The 24720-nt window shown below is 56.5% G+C and overlaps 1 protein-coding gene across 1 annotated transcript; it reads right to left on the bottom strand.

The window, feature by feature from the left end:
- Nucleotides 1–470: 470 nt before the first annotated feature.
- LOC116939267 (adenosine receptor A2b-like) lies at nt 471–24362 on the bottom strand. The gene is made up of 3 exons (XM_032947470.2): nt 23464–24362; nt 22334–23283; nt 471–6247 (listed from the first exon to the last, which is right to left on the bottom strand). Exons 2-3 carry the CDS (start codon nt 22723–22725, stop codon nt 5236–5238), a joined length of 1404 nt encoding a protein of 467 aa, XP_032803361.1. The 5' UTR covers nt 22726–23283; nt 23464–24362; the 3' UTR covers nt 471–5235.
- Nucleotides 24363–24720: the final 358 nt, after the last annotated feature.

The raw sequence follows: 24720 nt of genomic DNA, 5'->3' as shown, positions 1-24720 counted from the left end.
GACGGTACATCTCGTCGTACTTATCACATGTCACACTCGTCACATGTCGCACTCCTCGTCACATGTCGCACTCCTCGTCACATGTCGCACTCATCACATGCCACACTCGTCACATGTCGCACCACACAGCCCGGGGACAGGTAACAGGTGAGCGAGGAGGAGGAGGAGGAGAGGCTGACTGGACAGGTAGCACACAGGTGACCAATTGGGGAGTGACTGCCCACACGTGGCTCTACTCACGCCTCGATCGGAAAAATAAATAAATAACTTCAGCTGTGACTTTGTTTGTGAACGCGTGAAGAAGCGAACAGTCACGGCATGGAACCGCACTTGACACAGCCGTCTGGTGTTAGGAATCAAACCACGTGCGCCGTTCATTGACAAATTTAAAAAAAATTGTGTCCCCCACCCTACCTACACCCCCCATTACCCACCCCCCCCCCCCATTATTTACACTTTTCCCCCCCATTACCCACATCCCTACCCCTCCACCCCCACAATGACATTCACAAGACCCGGGTTCGGTGGGCTCCGGGTCCGGGTGGCGCATCGATCCGCACCGGAATTTTGCTCAGCCCTCCGCCGGCCCCACTCGCCACGGCAGTGGCCGTCGTGGGAGGCGGCGCTGCGCGAGGCAAATAAACAAAAACCCGGACTGGAGGCACGCGGCCGCCGTTTGTGAAGGCGGTGGATTGCGAGGCGGCACGCGATGATTGACGCTTACAGAGGCTGAACCGCGACAAGTGACACTCACGCAACGGTGACGATGCTGCCCGCACGTTCTGCTGCTGCTACTGCGTTCCCACAGACACTGCCACCCGAGCCGGGCCGTTCCGAGCGAGCCGTATCCGAGCCGTGTCGGCACGCTTTACCTGGCCCGTGCAGCCACGACACGCGAGTTGCATGCCGCGCGGCCGTAGCTCCACGTGGAACTCGGGCTGCCTGTCGTGAGCCCAAGCAGGCGTGAGGATTGTTCTGTTTCTTGACTATCGCATCCCTCCGGAGAGAAAGGAAGGGAGGGGGCGGGGGCGGGGGGAGGGGTATGGAAAATCAGAGGCCACCATTCCAGGAGCAGTCTGGCACGGCTCGAGTTTGACTTCAATTCTCCGTGGGAACGCAGCACGAGACTCCTCGCTCATTGTCTCTTAGTCGATTCTCGCAGGCCAATGGGTGCAGAGTAAGCAGGGCTCTTCACGAGCGAGCTTCTCAGGTAACGCGCGACGGAGTGGATGGGGGTACAAGGGTGGGTGCAGGGCGGGGAGTGTGATAACTTTTCTCATCCGTGGGGGGGGGGCAGTGCATGGATGTAACCGCCAAGCCCGGAATGATGAAACACCCACGCTGACTGTAGAACCCATGTTATATAAATTATATATTACATTAATATATTTTTAAACCCCACATTAATAACGACAGTGATGAAATAAAAACACATTGACGAGGATCCCCGGCTCGAGGCCGCGGCGGGTTGAGGTACGGAAGTCCTGGAGCCCGTGATCCAGGGGCGTGGACCCCGGAGCGCGGATCCCGGGCGGTGCTGCTGGGCCCTGAACGGGGACCGCGCGCTTAGAGGAGGCGTCGCGACACCGTGAGCTGACAACCACGGGTGGGAAGGGATCCCCCGGGTGGGGGTAGGCGGCTTGGTACTGTTTGCTGGGTGGTTCGTAGGTTAGTGGTAGCGTTAAGGCTGTAGTTTGGTGAGCGAGTGTACCGCCCCTGTGACCCTCCCCCCATCGCCGATCCAGATGTGGGTCGCGGTCTGGGCCTCACGCAGTCACGTGGAGTCACCCACAAAAGCCCTGCCGTGCAGTGCACTGGCTGGTGGTACAGGCGCACGTGTATCTACACTCATAGAGGTCCCCCCGAATAGCCTCGCAGACTGCTGGGGCAAGCGCTGTTAGCGAGCACCTATTAAGGCCGCATCGGCGGACGAGTCGTTGGCGCGGCCAGGACTACGCCCGGCCGCCTTTGTCTCCCGAGTGCTGACGTTCACACACACACATGGCACCTGGTGCTACTAATTTAAGGCTGAGTCGATCTAGGAGATATGGTAGGCGTCACGCGCGTCAACTGTGATGTGCCCAGCTGGGAATTGAACTTAGGCCACCGGGATCGTAGGCGCAGCGCGAGACCCAAATTGACCATCGCTTATTCGCACGTGCGCGCGCACGCATGCACGTGCACAATGAAGACAAATGTCCCCCGTAAAGCCTTAACAGACTGTTGGGGCAAGTGCTGTTAGCGAGCACCTATAAAAGTCGGCACGGCACACAAGTGGGGTGGTGTGCCTAGCACCACGCCCGGCCGCCTTTGTCTCTCCAGCGTCGACGTTTTAAACGTCGCACCAGGTTAATGCTGAGTCGACCAAGGGAATGCCCAGGACCGGGTTCAGATATTCGCCACTGTTATTGTTCGTGAGCGGGAATCATTCTCGGGTCACCGGATTCGTAGCTCAGTGCACGAACCACTGCGCCGCCGCTCTCCACCACGCGCACGTACACACACACGGATGTGCACACGTGCACATACACACGCACGTGTTACCCGCATCGCCACTGCTGAATGCTGAGCTCGCGTTTTTTTCTGCTCTCGTAAGGAGCTCCGGAAAATGCGTAAAACGTGACCCAGTGACTTCCACCCCTTCCCCCCTACAGCGCCCCCCATATCCGACGCCCCTCGCTTGACTCCCTTACATTTGATCAGAGTTACGTGTGTGTGTGTGCGTGTGTGTGTCTGTGTGTGTGCGTGTGTGTGTCTGTGCGTTCGCATGCGTAGAGCGTGCGTCTGTTGGTTGATCGGTGCCGGTTTGAGTACAGTATTTATATTATTGGCAGTGCGTAGGCGTGTATGTCAGTGTTCACTGTGTGCACTTGTGTGTATGTAAGTACCAGTGTGTATATTATGGACTTGCCAATGACTAACCAGCGGTCTCAAGATAGGCCTTTGCGGACGAGGTTCGTGAAGGACACTAATGGGTAGTTGGAGACAATCGCCCTCCCACAACAACGGCGGAGTGACACTCACAACAACGAGCGGAGCGCCGGACGGCTAAAACGCAGCTAGTTGACACAGTGGGGAGCATAGGTTGTCCATCTCTCAGTCATCTCAATCAGTCAACTCATGGCACCTGGGTCTGTCCCGTGGTGATGTCACCGTCACTAAATGACGAATGTCGGCGCGTGTATAAGGAGCGGTGGCGCAGTGGTTAGCGCACCGCACTACGAACCCGGCGACCCGAGCTCTATTCCTGCTCACTGCCAACACCAGTGACGATAATCTGAAACAGTTTCGGACCTCCCCTAGGTCGACTCAGCCTCAAATGAGTACCTGGTGGAGACAAAGGCGCCCCCCCCATGCGTGGTGCTGGTCACCTCCCTCGTGTGCCGTGCCGTGCCGGTCGTCATAAGTGCTGCTAAGCTAACAGCGCTTGCCCCTACAGTCTGTTAAAAGCTATACGGGGGATGTTTGCCTTTATCTTGTATGCGTGCGCGTGCGTGCGTCAGTACGCGCGTGTGTGTGCGTCCAGGGGTGCGTGTGCATGGAGGCGTGCGCGTCTGTGCGCACGCGTGCGTGAATGCGCGCGCGTGTGTGCGTACAGGGGTTCGTGTGCATGCAGGCGTGCGTGTGTGCGCGCGTGTGCGCGTGTGTGCGTAAGAAGGCAGCCAGGGTGCCAATGCGATTGCAGATAACCCAAGTCGGGGGAAAATGGAAATATTAAATACGAGCGCACTGACTAATCCCGTCTGAATCGTGCGGCGGCGGCGGGGGCTGGGCTGGGGGGAAACCCCAACGAGGCGGATTTGAATATCGGCGCGGTCGAGGCCTCTACGGCGTCAACTCCACGCTCGAGATCGCGACCGCGCTCGCGGACGCCGCGAACCACGCCAAGGTTCTCGCGATTGCGCCGCAGAGGAGCTCTTCGACGCGTCCGACGTTTCGCTCCACGCGCTGGGTGGGGGAGCTCGTCGGGAACTGCACTGGAGTTCCCACCAAGCACGTGGTAGAGCGAAACGTCGGACATCATGCCGAACAACGGACAGCAGTACAAACCCGAAAACCGATCGCAGAGCTTGAGACTCGTTACAAGTTGTCCCCGCCACCCTCCCTCCGCCCTCGCGGCACCTCGGCACCCAACAGCAGCTAGCGCGGACAGAACCGACCTAACGGTACTGGGAGTCGACCTATTTCGCTCTGACGTTCACGGCTGCGTTTCATCACTGGGTTGGGGAGGGGGGGAGTGGCCGAAGCATCGGCGGTAGCTGCACAGAAGTGGGGAGGGGGGGGGCGCGATTTGGAGGAGGGAGCCCGGAATTTGAGCGCAGCAGCACCGGGACCGCCCCTGTGCAGGAGCCCCCCACACCTGTGCAGGAGCCGCCCACACCTGTGCAGGAGCCCCCCACACCTATGCAGGAGCCCCCCACACCTATGCAGGAGCCCTCCACACCTGTGCAGGAGCCCCCCACATCTGTGCGGCTCAGGAGTGTGACGAGCACGGTTGGCTACGTGCGGTGCGAAAGAAGTTCAACGTGCGTACAAACGAGGAGTGTGCAGGTGAAGAGCACAGGTGAGAGGCTACATGTGCAGCACAGAGTGACCATGGACCAGTCGTGCAGCCCCTCGCTGCCCCGTCTAGTCGACGGGTGAGACGGACGCTTTGAGGGGTCGCCTCCGGTGCCTTCTCGTTCCGTTCACGACAGTTTTCAACCGTTCGGAACAGCGCCGTTCCTATCCCGAGCGAGCCTCGCAGAGACCTCCTCTCCGCGGGGGATGAGCACTTAGTCCCTGAGTGGTGGAGACTACACGCGGAGCGCGGGAACTCCTCTGTTTGCATTCCGCAGACAATCCGTGCCCGGTCTTGGTGTTTATTCACTTTATTCTCGTGATATCGCTGCCTCTCTCGCCACCGACCGAACCCCACCGATCGGTGCGGCCGCGTGCTTCCCCATATGAGAGCCCTATTCATCAGGCCTTCCCTCCGCTCTACAACTAGCAACGTCATCATCTTCATCAATATCAGTGCAGATGTGTAACTCCTGGCGCCGGAAACAACTCAGTCGCAAGTGAGAGAACCACGAGCCTCAGCCAGAAGTTCACTCCAGCTCAGCAACTGAGCCCGTCCCGAAAGTGACGCCGCGCTTGGTGCGTGCAGCACGGGCACATGTTGGTGACCATGGCGCTTCGTGGGGGCGTAGCGGGGGGCCGCCTGGACCCCCTCCCCCCCCCCCTACATCCCTGTCATGATGGCAGCATTGCCATGCCTTCGGCAGGAGCCCAGCCTGACACCTGCTGCTGGTGATGCTCATGATCCAGCTGCTGCTGCTGCTGCTCGTGATGGTGGGGGTGATGATGCTGATAGTGCTGATGATGCTGATGTTGCTGCTGATGATGGTGGTGGTGGTGATGGTTGTGGTGGTGGTGTCCGTTTCGGTTCACGCTGCTCGCCGCGCTCAGCGTGCTCGCGGTGCGCGTGATGGCCGAGCCGCTCCCGCGTCGCGCGCAGTTCTCCTTGCGTCGCAGTATCCTGCGGAACGTGAGTCGGAACTCGCGCAGGCGGTACGCGTAGATGAACGGGTTCACGGCCGAGTTGAAGTGCGAGAGCACGATGGCGCTGTACATGAGCCACAGCGGCGGCTTGCTGACCCGTGACAGCAGCCCGAGGGTGTTGAGCGCGTGGAGGGGCAGCCACGAGATCGCGAACAGCCCCACGATGATGGAGAGTGACTTGGCCGCGTGAACCTCCTTCTGCCAGTAGCTCCGCGACGACTCCGAGCCGCCGCTCTTCTGCTCGATGCGCCGCAGCTGCCGCCGCGCCACCATGAAGATGTTGGCGTAGATGCACAGCATGACGACGAGCGGCGCCAGCACGCAGCCGAAGAAGTTGAAGTAGACCATGTAGCCCATGTCCACCACGTTCTCGAAGAGGCAGCCCACCACGTTGCAGCGGCACAGCAGCGCGTGCGGCGCGCACGCCGCCTCCGACGCCGCGTCGCAGCGGACGTCCGCGCAGCTCGCATCGCCGGCGACACCACCGCTGCCGTTGCCACCGCCGCCGCTGCCGCCGCCGCCGCTGCTGCTGCCGTTGCTGCTGCTGCTGCTGATGTTGCTGACGACGGCGGCGCTGCATTTCTTCTTGAGCTCGCTCAGGTTGTTCCAGCCCAGCAGCGGGAAGAGTCCGATGACGATCGACAGCACCCAGCACAGCGCGATGACGCCATTGGCGCGCTTCTCTGTCACCATGCTGTTGTACCTGCGGGGCGGTAGCGCAATGGGCACGGGGTCAGAGAAGGGGTGCGGGACGCCGGGGTGGTGGGTCGCCCCCCCCCTCCCATACCACGGGGGCTCAAGACCCCCCCCCATCCTCCTCCATAGTCAGGGCTCCCTGACAACAGGAGCCGACTGCGCAAGCCACAGGGTCGGTGAGGCTTCCTGGAGAAGCACGCACGCTGTGATGGGGTTGTGTGGGTTAAGGCCGGGGTCCCCAACCCCCGGGCCGCACAGCAGCAGGAGGTGAGAGCGGTGAGTCCGCGCGTGGTCCGCCCCCATTATTTTATTATTTACCACTTCCGTCCGCGCCTCTTTCCCGCACTACGCACTCGTCTCAGTCACAGTGTTGGTAAGCCCCACAAGCTCTAACCCCTAGTAGCCACAATGAGTAAGCCCACAAGCTAACCCCCTAGTAGCCACAAGGAGTAAGCCCACAAGCTAACCCCTAGTAGCCACAAGGAGTAAGCCCACAAGCTGACCCCTAGTAGCCACAAGGAGTAAGCCCACAAGCTGACCCCTAGTAGCCACAAGGAGTAAGCCCACAAGCTGACCCCTAGTAGCCACAAGGAGTAAGCCCACAAGCTGACCCCTAGTAGCCACAAGGAGTAAGCCCACAAGCTCTAACCCCCTAGTAGCCACAAGGAGTAAGCCCACAAGCTGACCCCTAGTAGCCACAAGGAGTAAGCCCACAAGCTGACCCCTAGTAGCCACAAGGAGTAAGCCCACAAGCTCTAACCCCCTAGTAGCCACAAGGAGTCAAAAACAAACGTCGCTGGAGAGCTTCATTGAAAAGGGGGAAAGACCCAATGATGAACCCCCCCCTCCCGCCCTCGGTCCGGTCCCTGGTGCCAAAAAGGTTGGGGACGCGGTTCACAGCAGTGGCGATTCTGCCGCCCTTTCACAAACCCGCACTCACTGGTGTGGTGAAGTATGGTCAAACGCCCCCCCCCCGCAATGAGTGTATGATATGTTCAAACAACGTGTGTGTGTGTGTGGGGGGGGGAGTGTTTCATCCAGCAGTGGATTGAGAAAGATGTCGGTGTAATTATTGTAGTGGGGCTCCTGCAGGCACTTGTCAGGTGACACGCGGCGTTGCTGGGGGTCGCAGAGGGAGGGAGGAATGAGAGGGGTGACAGGGGGGGGGTGACGGGGGGGGGGGTAGAGGGCAGCCCGTCACTGGTGCTTCAGGCAGACACCTCCACCCATGGGCTGATATCGCGGCAAAGCGTGACCCTCGGGCACCCTGCGCGAGCGCCTCTATCAGCAGGGCCGGGGACTCTCCGCTTAGTGGGGGGAGCGGTGGCGGGTCGGGGGGGGGCAGAGGAATGTGGATCACCCCTGGCGGGGACCACGCGTCAGCTAACACCCCTTGGGGGGGGCCGTCACGGCACGGGAGTGACAGAAGAAGAAGTGGCTGAGCGCAGCGCTGCAATGAGAGACACTGGAGGGCAGTGGTGGTGGTGGTGGTTGTTGTTGTTGCCGAGTCTCAATGAATTCCCCTCCAGTGCCCTAACTAGCGCGTCCATCGTGCCGGACGATGCGAGGCCGTGGGGGCCACGGGGGCCGCGGGGGCCTCCGGGGGCCGCTAGGGCCACCAAGTCGCGGGTCGCGCTGCGGCTCGCTGGGCCGTTGGTCTCCATCCCTCGCTGTGAGTCAAGTCCAGGGGGAGGTTCTCCATTGGCTGTTTTGAGCCAGCGCGCCATTGTTACGTTACTATGACGGGGGTCGGTCAACGTGAGGTGCCAGGAATGTAAACTGAAGCACAATCGCAGTTGACGGTGGAGAAAGGGAGAGGGGGGTGAAGCGAAAACGAGACGGATCGCCGAGAGGTCATTCTTCAAGGTCACCTTGCCTTCTCAAGGTCACCTTGCCTTCTCAAGGTCACCTTGCCTTCTCAAGGTCACCTTGCCTTCTCAAGGTCACCTTGCCTTCTCAAGGTCACCTTGCTTTCTCTACGCTAATGGGTGCAAGGTGCAGCCCTGGCATTGTTCCCTTGTGCCACTGTTAGCGGAAGGGCCTCCATCCAAATAAAGTATTAACGTGAGGCGCCATGAATTTACACTCTAGGAGGGGATCTTTGGCTTACTCTTTCACGCGTATCAGTCGTTGTGAAAGAGGTGAGAATACCCACACTTTAACCAACCACGCGCAGCCTGTTTACCCGCGTCTCTCATTCTCCCAACATGATACACACAAAGACAAAGACCCCCCCCCCCCCCCATTTATCCTGCTGGGGAACGAACTGTTAGTGAGCACCTATGAAGGCCGGCATGGCACACGAGGGGGTGGGTGGCCAGCACCAGGGCACGCCATGTGTCCCTCTGGTGGCGATGTTTACACACAGCACCAGGTACTCGTTTGAGGCTGAGTCGACCTAGGGGAGGCCCAGGACCAGTTCAGATACTTGTCACTGGTGTTGGCGTGTTCGCAGCGCAGCGCGTTAACCATTGCACTCCACGTGTGACGCGCACACACACGCGCACACACACACGCACACACGCAAACACACGCGCACACATACACACACACACGCGCACGTGCAGAGCAGCGCGCTAACGCAGTGGTCTGTGCGCTGCGCTCTGATTCCGGCGACCTGAGTCCGATTCCGGCTGACGTCGGTGACGAGTACATCGGAAGCGATCGTGGTGGCAGCTTTGCCCCAACTTTACCAACTCACACTGAGCAGCGTGGTGTGAAGTTTGGTCACACAACCACCCCCTTGCCCGCGTCGATACAATCACAAACACTCCACCACGGGATGTTACGGCCTCTGTTTCTGATCTTGCGGAGCGGAACACGTTGGTCCGGAACTCGTGACTTTGGCGGAACAACTTCATGTTGATTCAACCGCATAGCTGCACGGAACAACTCCACTCCCACACGCACATTCGGAACAAACCCCGCGTGTTGCTCGACGCATCGGCGCGTCCAGAACGTGTCTCCTCCTCGTAACGGCGACAACAGAGCTGCGTTTTCAATTCGATTCCAATCGTCGCGAGTCGAGCGTGTTCGGAACAGCCGCCCTTGTTCGGAGAGGAACATTCTCGCGCTCGTAACACCTTCTCGTGGCTGTTCGGAACAGACTCGCGCGCAGCCGCGCGATTGCGCAAGAGGCGGCGACACCATCGACGCAGGCGTCTGCGCTCGTGTAAAGAGAGCGGCCCGTGGAGGAAGCACAATTACAGTGCCTTGGTTAATAATGAACGGGGTCTGGGGGTTGGGGGAGCCTGTCTGGGGAGCGGACCTCAGATGAGACCGGCTAAGATCTCAGGGAACAAGACGCAAGCGAAGGGGACATCGGACTTAGGGGGTTAAATCCTCCTGACCCTCCTAAATCCCTCGGCTCACGCTGCCTTTCTTCTCCCCCTCGTCCAGCAGCCCCCTCTGGGGGAGGGGGGCGGACAGAGTTAATGATTAAGGCAATCATTAGCTGTGAGTGCATTAGGCCACTGTGCATATATTTGAGATGATTCGACTGGGCTCAGTGCGACGCATTTTATTTATATTTGAATCCCACTGTTTGCTCACAGGAGGTTATACGCGCCGTGCGTATTTAACCAAGGGGTGTTTATTGAGATATATTTTGTCTGGTTTCGATAGATGCCCGTCTTTAGATTGTTATGAATATATTCATTTTCTTATCCATGAGGGCCATACGGAGTCGTATTGACTCATTTTAAGGAGGGTCCCGTGGCTACATTGAAGTTTTACTTAAGCTGTTATCAGCCAATTAACGATGAACGTGATTGTTGTTGTTATTATTGTTCACGTGGGGAGGAACCCGGAGCACCCATAGAATACCCACGCCTTGTGCGAGGAAGCAACACCACTCCATCCTTGTACGGATAGAAACAGATGGCGATTGCTCCACTTCCTTCTTCAGAGCAAGCCAGAATGCGGCATCACCTCCTCGACGCCTACGGGAAGGGAGTTTCACGACATCGGTGCGGTGATCCACCAACCCTTGCGGCTGCCTCCACAGTGCTGGGATACAGCGGCCAAGCGCGGCACAGACACCACCGCCCGTGTTTAGATCGGCGACTGCATCCCCTTGCCAAGTGTCCCTTGACGCTGCCAGTCGCATCGCGGATTTTGGAATTCGTGGCGCAGTGACACTGGGCGCAGGTGCGAATCTGCGCGCGGAGCCGCGACACACACAGGGAAGAGCGACTACAATGCTACATATCGTTGAAATGCAATGGAATCTCACTACTTTTTTCAACAAATTGGTAATAAAATGAAGGTAGAAATGGCATCGAAAGCACGGGAGAGACGCGAGAGAGGAGAGACGCGAGAGAGGAAAGAGGAGAAAGAGGGCACCATCGCGGCACAGCGCGGGACTAGGCGACCGGGGTCCATCACCACCACCAACCACAACCACAACAACAATCACAACCACAACGAGCCCCAGGGGCAACAACCGTGGCAGCATCGGCGAGTCCCAGGGCATCCTGGGACACTCGGTATGTTCGCGATTCTAGAAGGAATCTGACAAATGTCCTAAGACTGGACCCACCCCTGTGATGGAGTCTTGAGAATAACTCAGCGAGTCTGCCGTGGGTGCACAGAGGGCGTTGTGTTCACGATTGTTGTCTTGCAAAGGGCTGCGGGCAGGAGGGTGGATCTCACGGATTGCCATTAAATAGTCAAAGTCCTTTACTTATAACCTTAGAACCGGGTGAGAACCCACAGAGACCACACTCCTCCCTCAAAGGAGACCTGGGTGGGACAGATCTAAATCACAAATATGACAATGCACAGCAACACTAGTTCACTGATATATTAATAAGTGACAGAAGTTGTCAATCCACCGATGGGCAAAGGCCTCTTGCACGCCGTGTCGGTCACGTGGGTTGTTTGATCATACTTCACCACGCGGCGGCCGGGACTCGAACCGAGGTAACCCAGGCGCAGAGTGTAGTGCCGCTCTATGACTGTCGTCTCCCCTGCTCCCACTCCGCCTCCATCGAATAAATAAATAAGCAAGCCAGTCGACACTCACAGTTAAATATTGCAAAACAGCCCAGCAGGACTTTGGCTTCTCTATGAGTAGAGCAGTTCGAGGAATTTTGTTGGCAGCCAAACTCATCCACCCACCTCGCCTCGTTTTCATTTCCCCCCTATTCCTATACAACCCGTTCACAGCATTGTGGGAATATGGGGTACAATCAAATAGGAGTGATGTGTACAGGCGGGCCTTGTAGGCTAATGGCAGTGCCTTACGCCAATTATCTGAACTCCAAGCCAGGCTAGCTCGCAGCGTTCCGGAATATATATATCGAGTGAGCAATCATCCCGTACGTGGAGTTGTCATCACCGCAGGCTCCGAGATGCTGGGCTAGGGAGGCGCACTCCGCGTGCCATCGGGAGACGATTTGACCTTTGACACCGCGGCTCCGTGATCCTGGAGCGAATCTCTCTCGAGCGATGAAGACGAGCAGGTCGCAGTCGAGCCGAGAACGACCCAGCACGGACTCTCTCTCTCTCTCTCCCTCTCTCGCATAATCTCGGCGACTCGCCCGACCTCTCCCTCGCGGTTCCTCCAGGTGTCCTCAGCTGGCCATCGCCAGCCCTCATTTCTAGACCCCCTCATTCATCTCGTGTCCATCGAACCAAATCAGTCAGATCAATAACGACTATTGGTGAAGGGCGCAGCCCCGCAACCCCCAAACCACCCACCGCGCGGTGAGCAGTGGCGGTTACACCAGCAGCTGTGCACGGCTCCTCCAGCAGACGGGGTTGGATCAGATGAACCCCGAGGCCCGAACGCTCATCCTTAAATCGACCCCGAACCCCGTGGTGCAGATATCGAGTGCAGGGGCGGTGCAACTGCACCGGAGCCCACAAGCCAACCACGCTACGGCCCTATCCGCGAAGCGGGATCCCCTGAAAACGAACTCCTAAACCGAACCCCTAATCCTTGACCCCCCTCCATCCATAGTCCGAGCGTCGGTTCTTGATTAAAAAAGGCAACGCCCTGCTTGGTCCGGGCTCTAGGACGTCACGAGAAACGGAGGGAAATGTTCCCGATATTTGCTCACTCAGTGGGATTTCCTCCGCTTACACGGAAAGGTCATTCATCCGCTCAATCATCCACTCACTCATTCACTCGCTCACGCATTCACCCACACACTCACTGACTCACTCACTCACAGCATATGCACATACACACTGCAGATACAAAGGTGGCGGCGTGGATTACGGCTCACACAGACGCGCGGGTGCATGAGATCGACAGGCCGCAGGATCAGCAACTGCTGTTGGCCGCGATACGAGAGTCGAACTCAGCTTGTCTCTTGTCGCCGGTTCGGCTCGATCCCGAGACCGGCGCCGCCGCTTCACACGGAGCCTCCGACCACCCCCCGCCCTCCGCCCCCCCAACATTCGCGACGATGCCACGCGACGTAGGAGACGCCGGGTCGCGACCTGATCGCGACCTGTTCGCGACCTGTTGTCGCGCGCGTGTGAAGGACAATGAACGGGTGCGAGACGAGCGCACAAAGGAGCGAGCCTCTGAGATAGCGTGGCCTCACGATATCGGCGCTGATAGCCAAAGCCGCGCGCGGAGATAAGGACACCCATCGCCCCCTACACCCCTCTCTCTCTCTCTATGCTCAATGCGCTGCCTGTGATCCAACGCTGCTGCGCTGCTGCAGAGGAGGAGGGGTAGCAGGTGGATCACGTAGGTAGGTAGGTAAAGGCGCAGCGCTGCAATCGCTCGCTTACGCCACTGCTGGCGGAAGCTCCTCCACTCGTGCGAGCTCAAGAGAGACCCTCCTCGTCCAAGACGCTGGAGAGACGTCTTGGAAGAGAGACCCTCCTCGTCCAAGACGCTGCAGAGACGTCTTGGAAGAGAGACCCCCCTCGTCCAAGACGCTGCAGAGACGTCTTGGAAGAGAGACCCCCCTCGTCCAAGACGCTGGAGAGGCGTCTTGGAAGAGAGACCCCCCTCGTCCAAGACGCTGGAAAGACGTCTTGGAAGAGAAACCCCCCTCGTCCAAGACGCTGGAGAGACGTCTTGGAAGAGAGACCCCTCTCGTCCAAGACGCTGGAGAGACGTCTTGGAAGAGAGACCCCCCTCGTCCAAGACGCTGGAGAGACGTCTTGGAAGAGAGACCCCTCTCGTCCAAGACGCTGGAGAGACGTTTTGGAAGAGAGACCCCCCTCGTCCAAGACGCTGGAGAGGCGTCTTGGAAGAGAGACCCCCCTCGTCCAAAACGCTGCAGAGACGTCTTGGAAGAGAGACCCCCCTCGTCCAAGACGCTGGAGAGGCGTCTTGGAAGAGAGACCCCCCTCGTCCAAGACGCTGGAGAGACGTCTTGGAAGAGAGACCCCCCTCGTCCAAGACGCTGGAGAGACGTCTTGGAAGAGAGACCCCTCTCGTCCAAGACGCTGGAGAGACGTCTTGGAAGAGAGACCCCCCTCGTCCAAGACGCTGGAGAGACGTCTTGGAAGAGAGACCCCTCTCGTCCAAGACGCTGGAGAGACGTCTTGGAAGAGAGACCCCCCTCGTCCAAGACGCTGGAGAGACGTCTTGGAAGAGAGACCCCCCTCGTCCAAGACGCTGCAGAGACGTCTTGGAAGAGAGACCCCCCTCGTCCAAGACGCTGGAGAGGCGTCATGGAAGAGAGACCCCCCTCGTCCAAGACGCTGGAGAGACGTCTTGGAAGAGAGACCCCTCTCGTCCAAGACGCTGGAGAGACGTCTTGGAAGAGGTCGCAGCGCACACATGTTGGTAGTGGTGATTAGTGGTTGTAGTGATGGTGGTAGTAGTGGTGGTAGTGGTAGTAATGGTGTTGGTCGTGGTGGTTAGTGGTTGTAGTGATGGTGGTAGTAGTGGTGGTAGTGGTAGTAATGGTGGTGGTAGTGGTGGTAGTGGTAGTAGTGATGGTGGTAGTAGTGGTGGTAGTGGTAGTAATGGTGGTGGTAGTAGTGGTTAGTGGTTGTAGTGATGGTGGTAGTAGTGGTGGTAGTAATGGTGGTGGTAGTGGTGGTTAGTCATTGTAGTGACGGTGGTAGTAGTTGTGGTGGTAGTGGTGGTGGTCGCCCGTCTAAGCGCTATCCATGCTCAGCCTCTGCTGAGCTTCCGAGATCGGGGACAGGACCGGGCTCGTTGATCGGAGGCGACTTTTGATTGATTCACAATGAGGATGTGTCGACACGAACCCCACAGCACCCACTCGCTCTGCTCTCTGATCAGACGTGGACACTGGATGATGGTGGTGGTGATGATGGTGGTGGTGGTGATGATGATGATGGTGGTGATGATGATGGTGGTGGTGATGATGGTGGTGGTGGTGATGATGATGATGGTGGTGGTAGTAATGATGATGATGGTGGTGGTGGTGGTGGTAGTGATGATGGTGGTGGTGGTGGTGATGATGATGGTGGTGGTGGTGATGATGGTGGTGGTGATGATGATGATGGTGGTGGTGGTGATGGTGGTGGTGGTTAGGTGTTGATGTGATGGTGGTAGTAGTGGTGGTAGTGGTAGTAATGGTGTTGGTAGTGGTGGTTAGTCATTGTAGTGATGGTGGTAGTAGTGGTGGTAGTGGTAGTAATGGTGTTGGTAGTGGTGGTTAGTGGTTGTAGTGATGGTGGTAGTAGTGGTGGTAGTGGTAGTAATGGTGTTGGTCGTGGTGGTTAGTCATTGTAGTGATGGTGGTAGTAGTGGTGGTAGTAATGGTGTTGGTAGTGGTGGTTAGTGGTTGTAGTGATGGTGGTAGTAGTGGTGGTAGTAATGGTGGTGGTAGTGGTGGTTAGTCATTGTAGTGACGGTGGTAGTAGTTGTGGTGGTAGTGGTGGTGGTCGCCCGTCTAAGCGCTATCCATGCTCAGCCTCTGCTGAGCTTCCGAGATCGGGGACAGGACCGGGCTCGTTGATCGGAGGCGACTTTTGATTGATTCACAATGAGGATGTGTCGACACGAACCCCACAGCACCCACTCGCTCTGCTCTCTGATCAGACGTGGACACTGGATGATGGTGGTGGTGGTGGTGATGATGGTGGTGGTGGTGATGATGGTGGTGGTGATGATGATGGTGGTGGTGATGATGGTGGTGGTGGTGATGATGATGATGGTGGTGGTAGTAATGATGATGATGGTGGTGGTAGTGATGATGGTGGTGGTGGTGATGATGATGATGATGGTGGTGGTGATCATGGTGGTGGTGGTGGTGGTGATGATGATGATGGTGGTGATGATGGTGGTGGTGGTGGTGATGATATGATGGTGGTGGTGGTGATGATGATGTTGATGCCCTTATGACAAATGAAAAAGTCTCCGTGCAGTGTGCCGGAGCCCGTGGTCACCACCCACAACAGAGCCGCGGAGTCAATGACGCTGCCTCGAGTCACCAAGACGGGCGTCTGGAGAGCCACGCCGCTACTCCTGCAGCCACCATCTCGGCATGGCTCATCAAGCACTTCAATGTAACATTGCAGCTGTTGCTCTCCATCAACGTCAGCCATCCAAAGAAGAATAATAAAGATTCTCTGCTGGAAGTGGGGTCGAGGGGGGGGGTCGAGGGGCGGGGTGGTCGTTAGTGATCGCCCATTAAGTCAATGAGGATGATGATGATGGGGGTGATGATGAAGAGATCCGTCGCTGCTGCTGATGATTCTTTTGTTGTTGTTGTTGTTGCTGCTGATACTGTTGATCATGATGACGACGACGATGATGATTACGCCACTGGTGATTATGACGCTGCTGCTGCTGATGATGATGACGGCTTCGGGGGCTGAGTGCCCATCTCTCGCGCACTAAACCAACCCAAAGGCTCTTTTCAGAGCCACCCACCTCTTCTAAACTGCTTGCGCGCCAGTGTTACCAAACCGTTCACGAAAGAAACACTTTCTAAATGTAGCAACATGTCCTGGGTTGTTGCGCGCCAATTCCTCGTGAGCGTGGACCGGGCTCTTCTTGTGGACGCGCGGTGGCTCGAGGTGCCGTCTGCTGCTGCCGCTCTGTGCTCGGTTAAGATATTTTCTTGTTCATGTTTTTTGTTTGTTGCGGTTGCACCCGATTCAAGAGCCGAATGGCTCACAGGGCTATACCAAATAAATGAAACTGAAACTGAAATTATCCTGTCACCGGATCCCATTTTGTCGGTAGCCCCCCCTGCACTGCCCCCCACTCTACCCCAGCGGTAGAAACCAGAGACCGCCACGAGTTGTGTCCGGGAGCTCACCTTCACACAACGAGTCACTCGCAGCCGTGGTGGCGAGCGCTTCAAGTCAGCGGCCTCGCCTCCCTCTGCCGTCTCTTAGCGCCCGGGGTCACCTCAGCGGGAATCTTACCTCGACCCCGCCGCGCTTCGCGGCACGGGCTAAGGGGGTGGGATTCATGACTCGATTCTCCACCCGACCAGAGCTCAGTTGTGACACCAGAGTTGTGGCCGAGTTGGCATGCGCCCTGGTGCCAGGGTTGGGAGTCAGCTGTGCTGGAGAGCCACCCACACCCTGGGTGAGACGCCCCCGACTCTCTCCCCCTCGTCAACCCATGCCCCCCCCCCTCCCCCTTCGCTGCCCCTCCCCCACTGCCCCACACTACAGGCCGGTAGGCGCTGGTGGCTGTCCATGCGGCTGCTGAGACCCAGCACTGGGAAGGCAGCGGCGGGGGTTGGTGGATCACCGCACGGGAGTTGTGAACCTCGCTTCCCTTGCGCGTCGCGGGGGTGCCGCCGCCTGCCTCTGCCAGGAGAAGGCGGCACCAGGCGGCACCAGGCGGCACCAGGCGGCACCGCGAGTGGACTCATCGCCATCTGTTTACATCCGTACGGGGATGGAGCATTGTTGCCTCCTCGCGCAAAGGCGTGGCAGGTTTCTCCGGGGGCTCGGGTTCCCTCTCCACTTGCATAAATAAACAGCTCGCCATGAATTGGCTGAGGACCATCCTGTAAATGAGTCCTAGGACTCAGTGTGGCTCTCCTGGGCAAATAAGTCAACCATCCCCTTCCATCCATGCTAGAGGTGTGTTTGGGTTAGATCGCGTAAATATAAATGTGTCGTTACACTCGCTACCACCCGACACGGTCAATTAGTAAGGTTTGGCACGTAAACAGAACGTGCCAATTCGTTACTAGTGCAGCACTCCGATCGTGGTGGAGAGCAAATTCACAACTTCCTCCTGCCGTGTCCCTCTCGTCCTCTCCCTCTCTCTGTGTGCCTCCTTCTCCCTGTGCCCAGTCACCGTGTTTGGTCCTTCTCCCTCCTTGCATCCCTCCACTGGAATCAACTTCCCCGGTACATTGAATATCACTGCTACCCATAGACTCAACACTGCCCATAGACTCAACACTGCCCATAGACTCAATACTGCTACCCATAGACTCAGCACTGCCCATAGACTCAACACTGCCCACAAACTCAACACTGCCCACAGACTCAACACTGCTACCCATAGACTCAACACTGCTACCCATAGATCCAACACTGCTCATAGACTCAACACTACCCATAGACTCAACACTGTTACCCACAAACTCAACACTGCCCACAAACTCAACACTGCCCACAGACTCAACACTGCCCACAGACTCAACACTTCTACCCATAGACTCAACACTACCCAGAGACTCAACACTGCCCATAGACTCAACACTGCAACCCATAGACTCAACACTGCCCACAGACTCAACACTACCCACAGACTCAACACTGTCCACAGACTCAACACTGCCCACAGACTCAACACTACCCACAGACTCAACACTGTCCACAGACTCAACACTGCCCACAGACTCAACACTTCTACCCATAGACTCAACATTCCTCATAGACTCAACACTGCCCATAGACTCAACACTGCCCATAGACTCAACACTGCTACCCACAAACTCAACACTGCCCACAAACTCAATACTGCCCACAGACTCAACACTTCTACCCATAGACTCAACACTACCCAGAGATTCAACACTCCCCATAGACTCAACACTGCCCATAGACTCAACACTGCCCATAGACTCAACACTGCCCACAGACTCAACACTACCCACAGACTCAACACTGCTCACAGACTCAACACTGCCCACAGACTCAACACTTCTACCTATAGACTCAACATTGCTCATAGACTCAACACTGCCCATAGACTCAACACTGCCCATAGACTCAACACTGCTACCCACAAACTCACCACTGCCCACAAACTCAATACTGCCCACAGACTCAACACTTCTACCCATAGACTCAACACTACCCAGAGATTCAACACTACCCATAGACTCAACACTGCAACCGATAGACTCAACACTACCCATAGACTCAACACTGCCCATAGACTCAACACTGCCCACAGACTCAACACTACCCACAGACTCAACACTGTCCACAGACTCAACACTGTCCACAGACTCAACACTGCCCATAGACTCAACACTACCCACAGACTCAACACTACCCACAGACTCAACACTGTCCACAGACTCAACACTGCCCACAGACTCAACACTTCTACCCATAGACTCAACACTACCCACAGACTCAACACTGTCCACAGACTCAACACTTCTACCCATAGACTCAACACTGCCCACAGACTCAACACTACCCATAGACTCATCACTACCCATAGACTCAACACTGCCCATAGACTCAACACTGCCATAGACTCAACACTGCCCATAGACTCAACACTGCCCATAGACTCAACACTGCCCATAGACTCAAAACTGCCCACAGACTCAACACTGCCCGTAGACTCAACATTGCTCATAGACTCAACACTGCCCATAGACTCAACACTGCCCATAGACTCAACACTGCACACAGACTCAACACTGCCCATAGACTCAACATTGCTCATAGACTCAACACTGCCCATAGACTCAACACTACCCATAGACTCAACACTACCCATAGACTCAACACTGCCCATAGACTCAACACTGCCCATAGACTCAACACTACCCATAGACTCAACACTGCCCATAGACTCAACACTGCCCATAGACTCAACACTGCTACCCACAAACTCACCACTGCCCACAAACTCAATACTGCCCACAGACTCAACACTTCTACCCATAGACTCAACACTACCCAGAGATTCAACACTACCCATAGACTCAACACTGCAACCGATAGACTCAACACTACCCATAGACTCAACACTGCCCATAGACTCAACACTGCCCACAGACTCAACACTACCCACAGACTCAACACTGTCCACAGACTCAACACTGTCCACAGACTCAACACTGCCCATAGACTCAACACTACCCACAGACTCAACACTACCCACAGACTCAACACTGTTCACAGACTCAACACTGCCCACAGACTCAACACTTCTACCCATAGACTCAACACTACCCACAGACTCAACACTGTCCACAGACTCAACACTTCTACCCATAGACTCAACACTGCCCACAGACTCAACACTACCCATAGACTCATCACTACCCATAGACTCAACACTGCCCATAGACTCAACACTGCCATAGACTCAACACTGCCCATAGACTCAACACTGCCCATAGACTCAACACTGCCCATAGACTCAAAACTGCCCACAGACTCAACACTGCCCGTAGACTCAACATTGCTCATAGACTCAACACTGCCCATAGACTCAACACTGCCCATAGACTCAACACTGCACACAGACTCAACACTGCCCATAGACTCAACATTGCTCATAGACTCAACACTGCCCATAGACTCAACACTACCCATAGACTCAACACTGCCCATAGACTCAACACTACCCATAGACTCAACACTGCCCATAGACTCAACACTACCCATAGACTCAACACTGCCCACAGACTCAACACTGTCCACAGACTCAACACTACTACCCATAGACTCAACACTACCTATAGACTCAACACTGCCCATAGACTCAACACTACCCATAGACTCAACACTACCCATAGACTCAACACTGCCCATAGACTCAACACTACCCATAGACTCAACACTGCCCACAGACTCAACACTGCCCATAGACTCAACACTGCCCATAGACTCAACACTGCCCATAGACTCAACACTGCCCATAAACTCAACACTGCCCATAGACTCAACACTACCCATAGACTCAACACTGTCCATAGACTCAACACTACCCACAGACTCAACACTGCCCATAGACTCAACACTACCCACAGACTCAACACTGCTCATAGACTCAACACTGCCCATAGACTCAACACTACCCACAGACTCAACACTGCCCATAGACTCAACACTGCCCATAGACTCAACACTGCCCATAGACTCAACACTGCCCATAGACTCAACACTGCCCATAGACTCAACACTGCCCATAAACTCAACACTGCCCATAGACTCAACACTACCCATAGACTCAACACTGCCCATAGACTCAACACTACCCACAGACTCAACACTGCCCATAGACTCAACACTACCCACAGACTCAACACTGCTACCCATAGACTCAACACTACCTATAGACTCAACACTACCCATAGACTCAACACTACCCATAGACTCAACACTGCTACCCATAGACTCAACACTACCCATAGACTCAACACTACCCATAGACTCATCACTGCTACCCATAGACTCAACACTGCCCATAGACTCAACACTACCCATAGACTCATCACTGCTGCCCATAGACTCAACACTGCCCACAGATTCAACACTGCTACCCACACTCTTTGGTTCTTTCGGTAAAGTCACGTATAAAGAAAATCAATTAAATAATAGAGTACGACGTTTCGATTGCAACACAGGCAACCGTCATCAGGTAGAACTAAATTTGAGAGAGAGACAAAACACAGACACGGAGGCACACAGACAGACACACAAGCAGAGAGAGACAACACAGACACACAGAGAGAGACACACAACATAGACACGCAGCGACCCAATGCCTTTGTGTCGAGGCCTTAAATAGAGAGAGGGGGGGGGGCAGAGAGAGAGGTGGGTCTGCTGGGGCAGAGAGATTAACATGTCAATGAATCCACCCCGAAGCGACCGAGGGAGACACGATTGAATGGCTCGATGAGAGCCTGGTAAATTTTAGAGAGAGAAATAGTTTGAGAAAACAAAATGTAGCAAATCTTTTGGAAATGTAATGTAATGCAACATAGACAGTCGGCTTACACACAGTTAACGCATAGCCTGATTGCGAAAATTAAAAGTTAAGTGTCAAATTTGACAAACATAGACAGAGAGAGAGAGAGAAAACTGCTACCCATAGACTCAACACTGCCCATAGACTCAACACTGCTACCCATAGACTCAACACTACCCATAGACTCAACACTGCTACCCATAGACTCAACACTACCCATAGACTCAACAATGCTACCCATAGACTCAACACTACCCATAGACTCAACACTGATACCCATAGACTCAACACTGCTACCCATAGACTCAACACTGCTACCCATCGACTCAACACTGCTACCCATAGACTCAACACTGCTACCCATTGACTCAACACTGCCCATAGACTCAACACTGCTACCCATAGACTCAACACTACCCATCGACTCAACACTGCCCATAGACTCAACACTACTCATAGACTCAACACTACCCATAGACTCAACACTGCTACCCATAGACTCAACACTGCCCATAGACTCAACACTGCTACTCATAGACTCAACACTGCTACCCATAGACTCAACACTGCTACTCATAGACTCAACACTACCCATAGACTCAACACTGCTACCCATAGACTCAACACTGCCCTTAGACTCAGCACTGCCCCTGTACATTGAGCAGTCTCCCTTCCTTAACCTCGGTCCGTTCCTCTCTCGAAGCCTCACGTCTTTTCCATCGCCCATTCCCTTCCTCTTCCCTCCCTTCGCCCCTCCACTCCTTCCCGTCCCTCCCCTGTCGCCCCACCGTGATCCCGAAGCGCATTCTTCTATCGATATCACTCGTTCCTCAACCCTTGCGCGCCATTCTACTCTGCCGCCGTGATGTAAACGGTGACATCAAGCGCCCAGTGAATGCATGCGCTCGATGTATAACACGAACGAGATTATAACAATTACGACGATGATGACGACGCTGCTGCTGCTGATGGCTGTGACGTCACACCGGCGTGCGCGAGCCTCACCTGAGCGGAATGCGCACGGCCAGGTAGCGGTCGAGCGCGATGGCGAGCATGCTGAAGATGGAGCTTTGCGTGAGCACCAGCACGAAGCAGGCGATGAAGAGGCAGAGGTAGAAGTCGGTGGCGAAGCCCACGCTGAGCGTGATGGCGAACGGGATGCCCAGCACGCCGACGGCGATGTCGGCGATAGCGAGCGACACGAGGAAGTAGTTTGTGACGTTGCGTAGGTTCGTGTTGAGCCACACGGCCCAGCACACGAGCACGTTGCCGAGCACGGCGAGCAGAGCGATGAACACCTCCAGGCAGATGTAGGCAGCGTTCAGGGCCGTGTCGCCCTCTTGCTGCTGCTCCTGCTCCTGCTGCTGGTGGTCGCCCGTGGCGTTACAGAGAGGCATCCTGCCGGGCCGGCTCGCATGACCGACTCGCAGAGTCTCCCCCCGGGCTCTCCTCGCTTTGCGGTTCCCGCTTCTCCCCGCGCCGATCCCTCCCCCGCTCTCCTCGACGGGACTCGCCCAGAGACCTCTCCCCGTCGTCCACGCTCACAGACGTCTCCCGTCTCTCCTTCGCGGATCTCTCTCGCTCCCTCGGCTCCCCGACCGCCTCCCCTCTCCCGCCTGTCCGCCACCCGCGTTCCTCCCGCCTCTCCCGGCGTCGCGCGCGGGGTTGGCGGTGACGGCGGAGGGGCACCGCGACTGCTGCCTTCACAGCGCTGGCGGCTGCGTGGAGGAGTCGGAGCGGCGATTACATCGCGCACAGCTGCCCGCTCCGCCTCGCCCCCTTCTCGCCGCCTCCCTCGCCACGCTCCTCACCAGCGCGCTCCTCACCAGCGCGCTCCTCACCAGCGCGCTCCTCACCAGCGCGCTCCTCACCAGCGCGCTCCTCACCAGCGCGCTCCTCACCAGCGCGCTCCTCACCAGCGCGCTTCACCGCTGAGGCTTCGACTCCGGCTGCGTCTGCGGGCGAGTGAGGAACCGATCACTGAGCCGGCGTCCGGGCCATGCCGCGCGGCGCCCCCTGCGGCCCCCACCCACCAGGATAATCACCAACAACATCATCATCATCACATGCAGCAGCAGCAGCACGCGTAACACCCCCCCCCCACTCCATCCTGCCCCTTCCCGCCAGTAACTCACCGCGACCACAGAAGCAACAGCAGCAGGGGCAGAGGCATCGCCAGCGGCGGCGATGGTGGTGGCGGTCATGGTGGCTGATGGTGACAGTGATGTTGGAGGTGGTGGCGGTGGTGATGATGGCGGTGGTGGTGATGGTTCTTGTCGTGACCGGGGCGATGTCGCAGCTCGATGCAAAAACCGCGGTGGCGCGCGCCTCGCTCGCTACCTCCGCCCTCCACGTAGCCGATTTCCTTACGGAACTTTCAATTCTCTCCCAATACCACAGTCGCGCTCTCCCCCTCGCACACTCTCCCCTGCACTCTCCCCTGCACTCTCACACTCTCTTTCTCTCTCTTTGCCTCTGCCCTGCTCGCCCAGCAGCGGCTGTGGATCTCACGCGAATCTGCTCAACGCGTCCAATTATCTGCGCGACAGCGGCGGCGGCTGTTGGGCCAGACCGATGTTGTGGCTGTCCTTGTACCACAGCCGCTGCTGTGACTGCCGTTGCGATTGCCCGCTGGTGGTGTTGTTGCGGTGGTAACAGTTATTGTAGTCTGCTGTTGTTGTGAGCCGCTGCTGTGACAGCAACAGCTTGAAGCAACAGCTTGAAGCAACAGCTTGAAGCAACAGCTTGAATTTGGGAGTCGCCACTGATACTGAAACTGCGCCCGCCCGAGAGACGGACAGCCAGGACTGTGCTGGGCAGACACAGAGAGAGAGAGAGACACGGAGTCAGACACGGAGTCACGGAGAGAGACACGGAGAGAGAGACACGGAGTCAGACACCAGAGTCACGGAGAGAGACACGGAGAGAGACACGGAGAGAGAAACGGAGAGACACACGGAGAGAGACACGGAGTCACAGAGAGAGACATGGAGTCACAGAGAGAGACACGAAGTCACAGAAATAGACACGGAGTCAGACACGGAGTCACAGAGAGAGAGACACGGAGAGAGACACGGAGTCACAGAGAGAGTCACAGAGAGAGACACGGAGAGAGACACGGAGAGAGACACGGAGAGACACGGAGAGAGTCACGGAGAGAGACACGGAGTCACAGAGAGAGACACGGAGAGAGACACGAAGAGAGACTCGGAGAGAGACACGGAGAGAGTCACAGAGAGAGACACGGAGAGAGACACGGAGAGAGACACGGAGAGACACGGAGAGAGTCACGGAGAGAGACACGGAGTCACAGAGAGAGACACGGAGTCACAGAGAGAGACACGGAGTCAGACACCGGAGTCACAGAGAGAGACACGGAGAGAGACACGGAG

Source organism: Petromyzon marinus, chromosome 5 (genome assembly GCF_048934315.1).
Source record: "Petromyzon marinus isolate PM22_M1 ecotype Great Lakes invasive population chromosome 5, UKy_Petmar_22M1.pri1.0, whole genome shotgun sequence".
Taxonomy (NCBI): Eukaryota; Metazoa; Chordata; class Hyperoartia; order Petromyzontiformes; family Petromyzontidae; genus Petromyzon; species Petromyzon marinus.
This window is presented reverse-complemented; position numbering and strand designations above follow the sequence as displayed.